The sequence below is a fragment of the Magnolia sinica genome, chromosome 17, assembly GCF_029962835.1.
Source record: "Magnolia sinica isolate HGM2019 chromosome 17, MsV1, whole genome shotgun sequence".
NCBI lineage: Eukaryota > Viridiplantae > Streptophyta > Magnoliopsida > Magnoliales > Magnoliaceae > Magnolia > Magnolia sinica.
The window spans coordinates 62595371-62607887 of NC_080589.1; the positions used below are offsets into that span (position 1 = coordinate 62595371).

Here is a 12517-nt window from a genome sequence, read left to right on the forward strand (position 1 = left end):
CAACGAATTTGCTGACGAAATATTTCGTAGGTAAAACTCTTTGCCTACGAAATAATATCATTTACCTACGAAATGTTTCGTAGGTAAAAGTGAAATTTCTTGTAGTGTGTTTCAATGTCCATACTTCATGATTGAGGTTTGATTAACCATAGGTTGACCTTAGAAGTAGGTCATTTCGGATACATAAACCGAATGTTATTTTACATGTGATTGGCCTGTTCTTCGACTAGTCCTAGGCCTTCTTCGACTAGTCCTAGACTTGCTTCGACCAGTCTAAGAAATTCCTCGATCAGTCGTGAGTTTGTTACAAATTCCGGATGAAATCTGTTAGGCTTCGACTAGTCCTGGAATCTGTTCGACCAGTCGTAGGAACAGTGTCAACTGTATCTTCGACCAGTCGTAAATCTTCGACTCGAATTCCAGTGAAATTTTTCAGGACCTACGACCAGTCGAAGGAGACCTATGACCAGTCGTAGGTGACCTACGACCAGTCGTAGGAGAGCTTCGACCAGTCGTAGAACGGTCAAAGTAAATCCCGCCGGATTTTTCAAATATCTGTTATTGCTTCGACTAGTCGAAGAGCACTCTAGACCAGTCGAAGACCCGATCTTCTCACATATAAATAGTGCACGAATCTCAAAAGAAATTATCGATTTAATTAATTCATTCAAGCCAATCTTCGTCGAACTTCTGAGAGATATTTCTGTGCTCCATCTAAGCTAAGTGTGCTTATTTAATATTCTCTTTCCTTAGCTTTATTTAATTGATTTTGTTTCTGCTATTCCAATCTAATTTGATAAGAGGAATTATTATTCCCTTTCTTTGGAATCAAAATCAATTAAGGCAAGCCCTATTTGGTTTAATTTAAAATCTATTAGAATTAGAACCATTGTAATCGAGTACTGGACATTGAACTTGGACATTCAATCATCTACTTTGATTTGGTTCTACCGGGTTGCTACAACGAAGGAGATAATCAGGTATTTTACATTTAATTGTAAATCCCTTTCTATTTTGGTTTCTTTTAAGATTTGCCAGAAAAATCTTGTTGTATTGGTTTTCTGAGGAGAGCCAGGAAAACTCAGAAGTGGGGTTTTTTAATTGTGTAAGCCCACAGACAAAGACACAATTGTAAAGGTTTTGGGTGAACCTGGGAAAACCTATTTTTAGTGAACGCTAATATCCCCTGTGTGAGGATATTAGGAGTGGAGTAGCATTTTGTGTGGCTGTTGTTTAACAGTTGGTGAACACACAGGCGAACCACTATAAACCCTTGTGTTGTGGTTGAATGATTTATATTTCTAATCTTTAATTAATTTTTGTGGGATGTATGTATGGTGGTGAATGTTGTAATTATTTAATTCAAGCTTTGTGAGAATGTTGTAATAGCTTAAAATTTATTTTCTGCTATTCCTTTATTAGCTTGATTTTCAATTTCATTTGAAAGTTGTTCCAGCAAGGTTGCCCTGCCATTTTTATGGTGTATGGCTGTCCCTAGAACAATACATTTTTAATTACAAGTTATTTCAATTCAGTTTATATTTATTATTGTATTCCTCTTCGGTTTGAGACTTGATACAAAGATATTTCTAGAAATAAGGTTGTCCTACCATAAACTCTGTTTTTGGTGTAAGGTTGTCCTTAGAACAACGTTTGTATCAACCTCTCAAGATCTGAATTTTGAGGTTATTTTAATTTACTGCATTGTGATTTACTTTGGCTATCATATTCTTTTTAAATTCCGATGTTATTAGTTTTATTTGGCATTGTCCTATTCACCCCCCCTCTAGGACATATAGCTTGGCCTTTTCATGCGTTCAAACAGTTTTCACACCCACTCCTTACGCCTCTTGTGGCCCATCTTCATGAAAAACCCGGCAGTGACAACGTCCCCCTGCAACATCCGTGCAGCACGCAGTTGATCCTCAAGGCCCAGTCCCTCTACTTCTTCAAGTATGCTCAGAATTTTCTGGACTTGGGTCATTTTCTTGCCCTGGGACATTGTAATAGTGAGGGACTTCACGGCATCAGCCACTTCACCCATTCGGTCGCCGATTACATCATCGGTTTCCCCCTTTTTGGACGGGAGAAGCCGATAGCAGTAGAATGGGTGCTCTTGGACCCCCTTGAGGTATCCACATTTGGTGCATTTACCCTATTCAACCGATTAGATGCATCATTGACATGAGGGGTTGAACCACTGTCGTGGGCCTCGCCAGAGTCTGAAGAGAGGTGAACTGTGTCAGTCCCATAGTCGTCTGTATCGGAATCAGAATTTAACTCATTTCTACTTTGTCGGCGACCGGAAAGTGGTGATGAGTATGCTATGCTTGCAAATGAGCCATGAGCAATGTCATTCCCGAACATGAATGATAGATCATAATATCTGTCAATATGTTTGCCACGCACCTTTTCGGTGAATGGGTGAGACTGCAAAAAGTGAAATACAATGTTACAAACCCATTGTAACGAATAAAACTGAACAAAGGAGCAGACAAAAAACTTTCGAAAATTACTTACAGCTATGTACCCATCCCAGACATCGTCTGTTGCCGTCACCATTTTGTTTTCACGGTCTCATCCAAATCCAGAGGCATTCAACATGTCTTGCATGGCCCAAAAGAATCTTTTTAACGTCCGCAATCGGTTAGAAATATATTTGTTCTTAAGATCTACACTACATCTATCAGAAATTTCTGTTATGGTGGCCTTATAAGCCTCCGGTTTGAATCCCATATCAGTTTTCCTCCCGAGGTTGACTTGTTCCACTAGTGCATCAACTAATGCATTGTCCATATGGTCCGTCCATTGAATTCAGCCAATTTTCCTACCAACTGAACGTTTACTTTTGCTGCCACTTGTCAGATTTTTCCTATTAGGGCTACCAATAAGCCTACTTGGTGATATCCCGTTAATTCAGCAAAATCTGATTGCCATCGAAACTCTTGACCATTTGCTGAGCACCAGCAGAGCAGCCAGTCAGGTCTGGGCTCACTTCAGCATGCTTTTTGATATCCCGTTAATCCATAACTCCCCTATTCTCCAGCGGATCCAAAATGGTCTGCCGCAGCCAGTGAAAGATCAAGAATTAAAATGCTAATTGGCTTTCTCCCCTGTTTTGTCATCTGGGAACTGTGGATAAGTCGTAATGCAGCTCGTTATGAAGGTTGTAAAATGTCAATAGACAGCATCATTTTCAACGTCCGTCGATGGCTACGCGAGATCGGCAACCTAATTCAAGCCCCAGACAGAAAATCCATGGTAGAGGACCTCATCATTCAGTCTTTAAGGCTCGATTCTGCTACCAATATCCCAATTTCCAAACCGTTGATAGTGAGATGGTCAAAGCCACCCAAGAACTGGCTAAAGCTGAACACTGATGGCTCCTCGAGAGGTAACCCGGGTGAGAGCGGTGGTGGAGGAGTGTGTAGGGATCATTTTGGCCAGCTTCTCTTTGCTTTTCACAGACATTATGGTAATTCTTCAAATTCTTGTGCGGAAGCTCGGGCCATGCTGGATGGACTTAATATTTGTTCTAACCTAGGCCTTGTAAATATCATAGTTGAAACTGACTCCAAAGTCATTGCGGATGCACTGGGGGACTCCACCCCGCCCAACCTTTGGAAATTATGGTACATCTTCGGAATCATTAAGGATAAAATTCGGAGCCTTAATCTGGTGATCAACCATATTTTTAGAGAGGGGAATTCAGCGGCAGATGCTCTAGCAAGAATGGCTAGTGAGGGCTACTCGGATATGATATACACGCACCATTCCCAGGTTCCAAGGTTAGTCAGAGGAGCTTTACTTTTAGATAACACAGGGATTGGTGCTCTTAGACGTCAGTGATTGGGGGCTATTTTTTGTCCCATCTCCTCAGTTTTTTGTAGAGTTTTTCTCGCTTCGTGGAGGGTTAATTTAACCCTCTTGTCCTGTTTATGTCACATGATAGGTGAGGCCTCCTTTCTTTTTGTTGGGCTCACCCGAAAGGCTGTACATTTTGTTGATCTATGAATTCTCTTGGCCTTGTGCCTTCAAAAAAAAAAAAAAAGCCTACTTGGTGATGCTATGTTTTTTTTAGGGGAGCATGTCTCCCGTCTCGGGGAACCCGTTTCACGTAAATACCCTTTTCCCTTGTACGTACTTCTTAAGAAATTCATATTACCTACGTATTAGTAACAGTTAATGAGAATAGAAGTAGTTAATATAATAACTTAATTGCAATTAAAAGGAAACCATATAAAGTACAGATTAAGGCATCTTGAAATATAATAGGATAGCTACTGTTAACCCAGCATCTAATCAATATTAATTTTAGTGTCATAGAAAAATATCCATGCATGATAAAGTACCTATCAGATCTAGGAAAAGAAAAAAACACAAAAACTAGTTCAAAATCCCACCAACCAAATGCAATTGTTAAAAGAAGACAATTTGCTATTACACAAATAGCATAATACATGAAACATATGCAAGGCGAACTCAATGACGATGTCGGGTCTGAGGCAAACTATCATCCCGCATCCTATCTGTGATGTCATCCCTTTTTTTCGGCCACTCTTCTCTTGCTTTATCTATCACGCAAGAAAATGCCCGATTTTCTTCGATCGTACTTATGTCCACGGGAGAGGGCGATATGTCATCAGCACTGTCTGCAATATCCTCAACTGTTTCTATAAATCCGTCTTCACCACATACATGGAGGAAGTTGTGTATTACACAACATGCTATAACCATCTTTACTTGAGTTTTAAAATTATACTGTAGTGCTACACAGAGTATCGGGAAACGGCGTTTTAAGAGTCCAAAACAATGTTCAAGGGCATTTTGCAGCTGTGCATGACGATAATTAAATAGCTCTTTCTTATTTGCAGGCTTTCGTCCGGTACGAAACTCATTCAAATGATACCTGACACCCCGATAAGGTGCCATAAAGCCAGGGGAATGCGCATATCCCGCATCAACGACATAGTACTTCTCTACACAAACCAACGTATGGGTATTACAAATTTGTACATTTGACCTTCTACTATTATTTTTGTTACGAAATCACATTGGTGTTTAGTTACCATGAGGTATAAGGAAACAATCTGGTCGACGAGTTAACGCATTATGCAAAACACGAACATTAGATGCTGAACCATCCCAACCCGCAAGCACATAGACAAATTTCAAATCAAAATTACAAGCTGCCAGTACATTTTGAGACAGATAACCTTTCCGATTTTGAAATGTGGCACTTGCTTCCTTGGGCAAATGTGCAGGTATATGAGTCTCATCGAGTGCCCCAATACAATCTTACAAAAATGCTGTTATAACTTTTAGGTTCTTATTTACAAATTAGCACATAATTAATTCATTTCAAATATGTAAATCACTGCTAATTTTACCTAAAAATATGATGACCACATAGGATTATCAGATATCTCTTCGATTTATATAAATCTGGAAACTTGACATATTCGGGATAAAGTCCAATCACAACATCAAAACCTCTTCGGAAATGACAACTAACAGTCTCATCAGACCTAGAAAAGTGGTGACTAATCACCCGGTTTCTTACATTATGACTTACTATATGGAGGAACAATACCACTTATTCCTCCAAACTACACCTTCTTGAATCCGAAAGTAAATTTCGATCTCTTAGTAGAGAGCATAATTCGAAGAACTTATCCCGACTCATCCTTAACTGTGCTAAACAGTCAACATCACTCTTTCTAATGATTCCATTTATGAATATATTTCTCTCAATATCATCACTTCTGGGCCTTGCCTTCATATAATATCGCCGGTAATATTCAGCAGCTCCCATGACACACGTAGACGTTGCGATAACGGTTAATGCAGCAGCCATTTTGTTTTTATTCCATTCACTACTGGAAGACTGATCTCCGTTGATTTTCCCAGAATAAGACACCATCTTGTCAAATGGGGGCTTCGCCTGTTATTATTCTCAGTTATTTTGTAATTTTTAATGCATACGACATAACTTGAGTATATGTACAGCGATGAATACAAGTGTAATAAAAAGAAATATGGGAACACAACATACAATTTGTTAACAAGAAAGACACATATGAGATGTATGTAAATTTGGGGGGAAAAAATTCAACCATAGAAGTGCAATATCGCATGACACAGTGGAAAGAAATGAGTCAGTGATTAGGGAAATGTTAACAGTCAGCCAACAGAAACTTACATATATCAGGAAATAGATGATGACCCCATCACATGTATTGAACGTAGGCATGATCAGACACAGTATAGATACGCACCTGTGTTCATTGTTAATGAACTGATTAGCGTGATGTTCTATACGTATGCAAATAGTAGATTCTGCATCAATGGCCGTCAGAAAATTTTGTAAAATAATCTGAATTCAACAAGAAATTTGAAAGTAGAATGTGAACGATATTCCGTTCATAATGAAAACATTTTCTTACAAAACGCTAAAAATCTTATCTTATAGTCTTTCAGACAGGTGTATCATAAACGATGAATATTCATAGCATTATGGACAACAATATCTACAAACAGCAGGTTTCGATTTGTTGTATTAAGACATTGTAACATATTGAGATTGGAGTATTACCTTCTACATTCAACGCAACACTACACGAAACAAACCGTTGGAAAAGAGAAGAGAATAGTGGTTTTTGGGTGGAAGGAATTGGGCGAGGAAAGCATCTGATATAGGCAGAAACTTTACAAAGAGTAAGCATCGTAGATGGATATCATAAATATTTGACCAATGTATGACATGCAGTGGTCATGTCCCACAAGTCATGAGGTGAATCCATCAATAGGATTCAGTTCAGATACGATTTCACCTCATGTAGATCTAGACATGGCAGAAAATTGGATTGAAAACTTTCGCCGGATAGACCCTCTGCGTAGGGTGTAGGAGAGAGGTGTATACAGAAGTACCCATCTCCCCTTGTATAAGAGGGTACACGAGAGAAACGGTATCCATAAATGAAAGGAGGGATACGGTCCATTTAGAACAAGGATCAGTTGTTGTCCTAGAATGTATAGTGGGAAGAGAAAACCATACCTTCTTTCACTTCTACCCTTACAGTATGAAATTTTGGGTGTAAGAGAAACCATGTTTATGAAATGATGGCCCTAAGAGGAGGACATCCCATCTTCAACGTAGGTGAAGAAGTCGAAGCAAGCAACTGTGTCTACGGCGAAGATGTGGCCATAAACCCATCCATTCCTTTTACAAGAGGGTTGAAAACGACGGAGAAGAAGAAGGGTCGCCAAGAAGATGAGATGGACGCGCGAAGCACGTAGAGGTTTGAGAGAGTTCTCTGCTGTGAGAGGCAGTGCAGTGCAATGACATCGCTGCACTGCCTGATGTCCTCGTGATGTACGTCCAAAGCGCGTGTCCACGCGCTTCTAGTTCCGCGTTGTATTCGCATGCCACGTATTGCCGCGGATTTCAAATCCAATTCAAACGCGGGATATTGTATTTATTCAACTTAAAACAATGCAGTACATCGGGCCCTGGCGATCCAAACAGGCCCTTATCTAGACCGTTTGTCAGTTGAGCCCCACTTTGGAAGTACTATTGCTTGAAAAATTCTCCTGGATAGGATCATCCTAAGCTTTCAATAATTTGGCTGCAAAGTGACAGTTTAGAAGTGAAATGCGGCAATGGTCCACATTCGGCTTTCAATCTGGGAGGGTTGGGAAGCGTGGTCCATCCACAGTAGGTCACATACCCAAGAATATATGCAGCATGCTTGAGTCTTCAAGTTAAGCTTCCTTTATTTCGGGAATTGTCAGATTTCAAGTTAAGCTTTGCTAATCACTTACTGTGCTCTGTCGACCTCTTTGCTGGTAGATCAATGAACTTTCTGTGCTCTCTCTACCTCTTTGCTCTAGTAGAGGTTCTCTCTTTTTAGTTCGTTCATGCTGAACATAGAAAAGCGGTTGATGATCCAAGTCAACACTAAATGAAACTGTCGCAATGAGAAAGTTGGTTTTTAAGCCTTTGAGGCATCAGGCATGTGAAGTAGTGGGAGCCAAATGTAGCTGGTTCATTTTTTTTAAAATTTTTTTTTGAAAGATAAATTGAGCTAGTTCATTGTTTTTCTGAAAGAGTTCATGAGGGCGTGAAGCTCATACACCTTCATATTTGTTTGAATCAATTGGTGCATTTGGAGATCCCATAAGCACACGATAATATATTGTGGTGAAAATTTGTCTGACCTTACATCATTTATCATATCCAAACATATCACCATCTACCAATACCATTGGCATAGCTTTCTGTTGAGCCGCTGAGAAATTCTTTGTTAAGCTTGTGTTGGTAAGTGGCTTAACACATACCTTCTACAAATTAGATCATGGGGACATCATGAAATAACATGTATATGTCCAACATACCTTCTGGAATATCCAGCACACCCTGTGGGAGTATTTTGAGGCCCTGCTCGCCCCATGTTATCTATTGTGCATGCTTTTCTGCCCAAAATGTTTCTTGCATCTCCTATGAAACCTATGTAAAAAAGAAAAGAAAAAAAGATAGTGCTGTTTATCTGCGTTTTTGTTTTTAAAATGAAATTTATGTATGTTCAAGTTTGTCTGTTGCAACTTTCTAAGAAAAAGTGACATTTTACACCCTTCTCTGATGTCACTCAAAGAATCTTCCTTGAAAGATTTGAAGGTCAACCAGTTGCTGCTGTAGTTATAACAGAAGCCATTAGATCACAATAAGTTTAAGCATTCATGATTTGAATACTACTAAACAAACTGTGTCACTCTGGCTACATCTTTGGATCAGGGAAGACTTTGAGCCAGCAAATTGGAAGCATCACATTTGCTGTGGAAAGAATGATTTCAATACTACTAAACAATCTGCACAGTACATCCATTCTTTATCACTTCAAAATTTCTCTTTTAGTTTTTATAATTTTATGAGTACATTATTTCGTTGTGGATATAATTTTTGTACTCTCATTTGAATGAAGGAAACTGAAAGTTATCATGTTTATTTTATTTTGTCCAGTTGTACTGCATTTGGTGGGAATCAAATTTTTAGCATTATTGCTTGATCTATCACTGTTTGAAAGGAAATGCAGCCTGTCATTTCTATTTTTAAACAGTAACAATAAAGTTACATCATGTAAACACTAAATTAGTTTTAGTGCATCTATTAACTAAACTGCAGGAAGCAATTTTATTATTTTGATTGCTTGTCAATGCTTTAAATTGCTGGCTTCTTTGATTTGATGGTCTTCACTTGTTAGAAATTAAATACTTACATAATGATGGTTATTAGTTAGAATATCTGATAATTGTATACATGCACCAATCCTTGGTTACCAGGAATTTTTGTGATTGTTCAATGTTCTGCATTTTCTATTCTAATTTGTCTTATTCTGCATTTTCTATTCTAATTTGTCTTAGCCAACTTTTTTTTTTTTGTTGAGTTCACAAATCATACAAATTGCTCCGATTCAAAATGCAATTTCTGAAATTTTCTTTCTTTCTTTTTATTTATCTAAAATTCTGTGTAGTGATGCTTTCAAGAGACTAGTAAAAGCACCAATAAGAATCTGTGGTGATCGACAGATTGAAAGAATTCATTCATCTCCGACAGTTAAGTTCTTTTAAAAAAATAAAAAATAAAAAATTCTGCTCTGTATTTGATTTTCCTGATCTGTTATTATCATCTGCTTGTTTTGCATTGATCCATCTCGTTTCATCTAGAAAAAATAGATTTTTTCCATTGTTTTGATAGATTCATGTGAATTTCACTTCTGTTAATTTTCACCATACAACTTGTTTTTGTATGTCATGTAACAGGGAACAAAAGGTTTGAGAGGATGTTAGCCTCGCATGACGTGCCTGACTTCCACCATCAGATGGCACGTTTGTCAGAGATATGGCATATGCCCATTTATTTTCATATGGAGCCCTTGAATTAGCATGTGCATCTTTATCTCTCTTAAGTACTACCATACCCAAGTAATATAATCTTTATAAAAAAAATTGCCCGAGTCCTGTCAATTTGATCAACTCAACAACTGCTCCTGTGTCAGGTCCAAGTCACTCTATGAAACGAGCCTCCTACAGTTTTATCTTATCGAAACTTCCATTTGGAAATACTACATCCAACAAAAAAATATTAGGGGAAAAAATCATTAGTTGTTTAATGCATTGTTAGGGTTGGGAGATGGAGATCCACCTTATTTTTAAATGGCCTTCTGATGATTATTTGAAATCCACCGCAACCATCAACTGCCTTATAGACAGTTATGCCTGGGCCACTGTGAGTAGGCTCCTACATGATTTATGTGAGCCACAGCCATGGAAACAGTTTGGAGGGAAATAAAAAGCATATTTTGTTTCTGGTGCTTCCTTGAGACACCATACCATTTTTCTTAATAAAATGAGCAAGGGAAGTCATTAGCTCTATAACTCACAAATTTCCCAAACCCTCCTTACTTTCTCCTCCACAAACTAGAATCAGAGTCTCTGGCTGATTTTTTTTTTCAAGAGGCAGGTTTGCAGAATACAGAACCCATACTGGTGTGGCACATGTCAGTGATATCTGAGCCATTCATCAAGTGATAGCCACCATGAACACGACCTCAAGTGTTTGATTTGTATTTAGTGTATCAAACTTTGGATGTAATGTGAATATATTCAAAGTGGAAGAAATTGCTTTTGGATGTGCATATAAGGGTGCCAGGAACTTAATTCTTGTCCTGTTTTATACATAACTAGTATTAATACATGTATATGCTTCAACTTATTTTACATATTTTTAAACTAGCCAAATCTTTGATCATAAGTTTGATAATTAGCTGTTTCTTTCATAGGAGAGATTCTGATGACACACATGTAAATGGGAGATGGATGTGCAGATGGTGGCATGGGAGTCCATTTCCTTTATGTGGTTTCTCTTCTCACTTCCTATTTGGATTTTGTTTTCTACGGTGGATCTTGTGGTTTCCTTGTAGGGATTGTCACATGTCAGTTGTTGGTTCTACAGAAGATTATGTTGGATCTGTTTCTTAGAAGATCTGGTTTATGCTTGGTGGTATCATGGTATGTGAGCTTCTCAATTGTTGTGTTTAGTGTCTTAGATGTACTCTCTCTTTGATGATGTGTTGTCACCACGTGTGCAGGCTTTGTGGGGGCCTTTTCTGTTGCTAGTCAAGGAGTAGCTCTTGGTGTTTGTCCGATGCTTGCTACAGGTTCTTGATACATCTATTTGATGAAATAAAATGCCTTTCTTACATGTTTTCTTCTACTTGCAGATGTGGTAACGCCTTCTGAATTCCACCCTACTCGGTGTAAGTATGAAATTCCACAGAATTTAATGGTATCAGTGTTTGTTTACTTTTTAATGGTCATTTCGATAAAACATTGCTCTTTCTTAGCAACTCACTGCAGTTCTGCTCTACTTCTTTCTTCACAGGGCACTTGAACTTATATTAGGAGTAAAGAAAATTCAACAACTGCAAAGGAACCATTATTCAATGGGAAAACTGAATTCGACCAGCTCGAGAAGGTAATCTCTTCATCTCTAATCTTTGCCAAATTGGCTCAATATGTTCATCTAATTTCTACATGATTGCAGATATTTAGGACTCTCGGCACACCAAGTAGGAATCCTAAAATCGGCCACGGAAGATGGAGAGATTGGTTTTCGGTTCAGGTCTGCACCTCTGATTTTAGACGACTGTCTCATCCATTGATTGTGGTTTGGCTAGTCTCTCAAGCTAACAGTTTCTGTATGTTTGGCTATAGCAATCTTCCTTGGTTATGGTTTCTCAAAGGCATCAGTCCTGTGGCGATATTGAAGAATGCAGCTCAAGGGATAAGATATTCTGACCAAAACCAGCAGCAATCTTCTAAGATACAGCAAGACATGTAAAAGCCTAAGAAGCAACTGCAACCTTGTTATTTCCTTCTACAAAGCCAGCTTCAGGTAAGATAAATGGGTGATGTCTGAATGCAAATATAGGGTCTGAGCTCTAAGTCAACGGATGAAAATGGGGAGTTACTATGTGGAAGTCTCCATTGTGAGGGTTGATCAGACAGTTTGGCTTGAATTGGGAGCACCCGCAGCACATTGCAAGGGAAGTGGAAATTGGTCTGTGCAGATGCTGTATAGTATTTTTAAGTGAAATGCCGATTCAAATGCAATGGGTCTGGTCCCAATCACGTTTCTACCATTGCTTTGTGGTCACGCAGAAGCTACAAGTGCTGCTTCCTGCATACCTTTCAAAAAAAAAGAAAAAGAAAAGTGCTCCTACCTGTTTGGGTTCTGGATTATTATCAAACCGACCATTTTGGGGTAATGTTTGAATTTTTTTAATTAATTTATGGAAAATCGAAATAAAGGAGATAGAAAATCGTAGAGAACACCTTCATAGTCCCCATCCCATCTATCTTGCTGTTCCTTTTTTTTTTTTTTTTTTTCTCTCCCTAATGGCCATGGAGGTACTACAGAATATTACCATAGCTATATATCCGTAGCTTTTTCCCGTTT

The 12517-nt window shown here is 38.5% G+C and overlaps 1 protein-coding gene and 1 pseudogene across 1 annotated transcript; one reads left to right on the top strand and one right to left on the bottom strand.

Annotated features, from left to right (window-relative positions):
- LOC131230664 (BAG family molecular chaperone regulator 1-like) overlaps positions 1–12271 on the top strand; it is a 41374-nt pseudogene extending 29103 nt beyond the window's left edge.
- On the bottom strand, positions 1819–2660 carry LOC131230665 (uncharacterized). Its single transcript, XM_058226563.1, has 2 exons — positions 2521–2660; positions 1819–2430 (listed from the first exon to the last, which is right to left on the bottom strand). The coding sequence occupies exons 1-2, from the start codon at positions 2560–2562 to the stop codon at positions 2056–2058; spliced, it is 417 nt and encodes a 138-aa protein (XP_058082546.1). The 5' UTR covers positions 2563–2660; the 3' UTR covers positions 1819–2055.
- Positions 12272–12517: the final 246 nt, after the last annotated feature.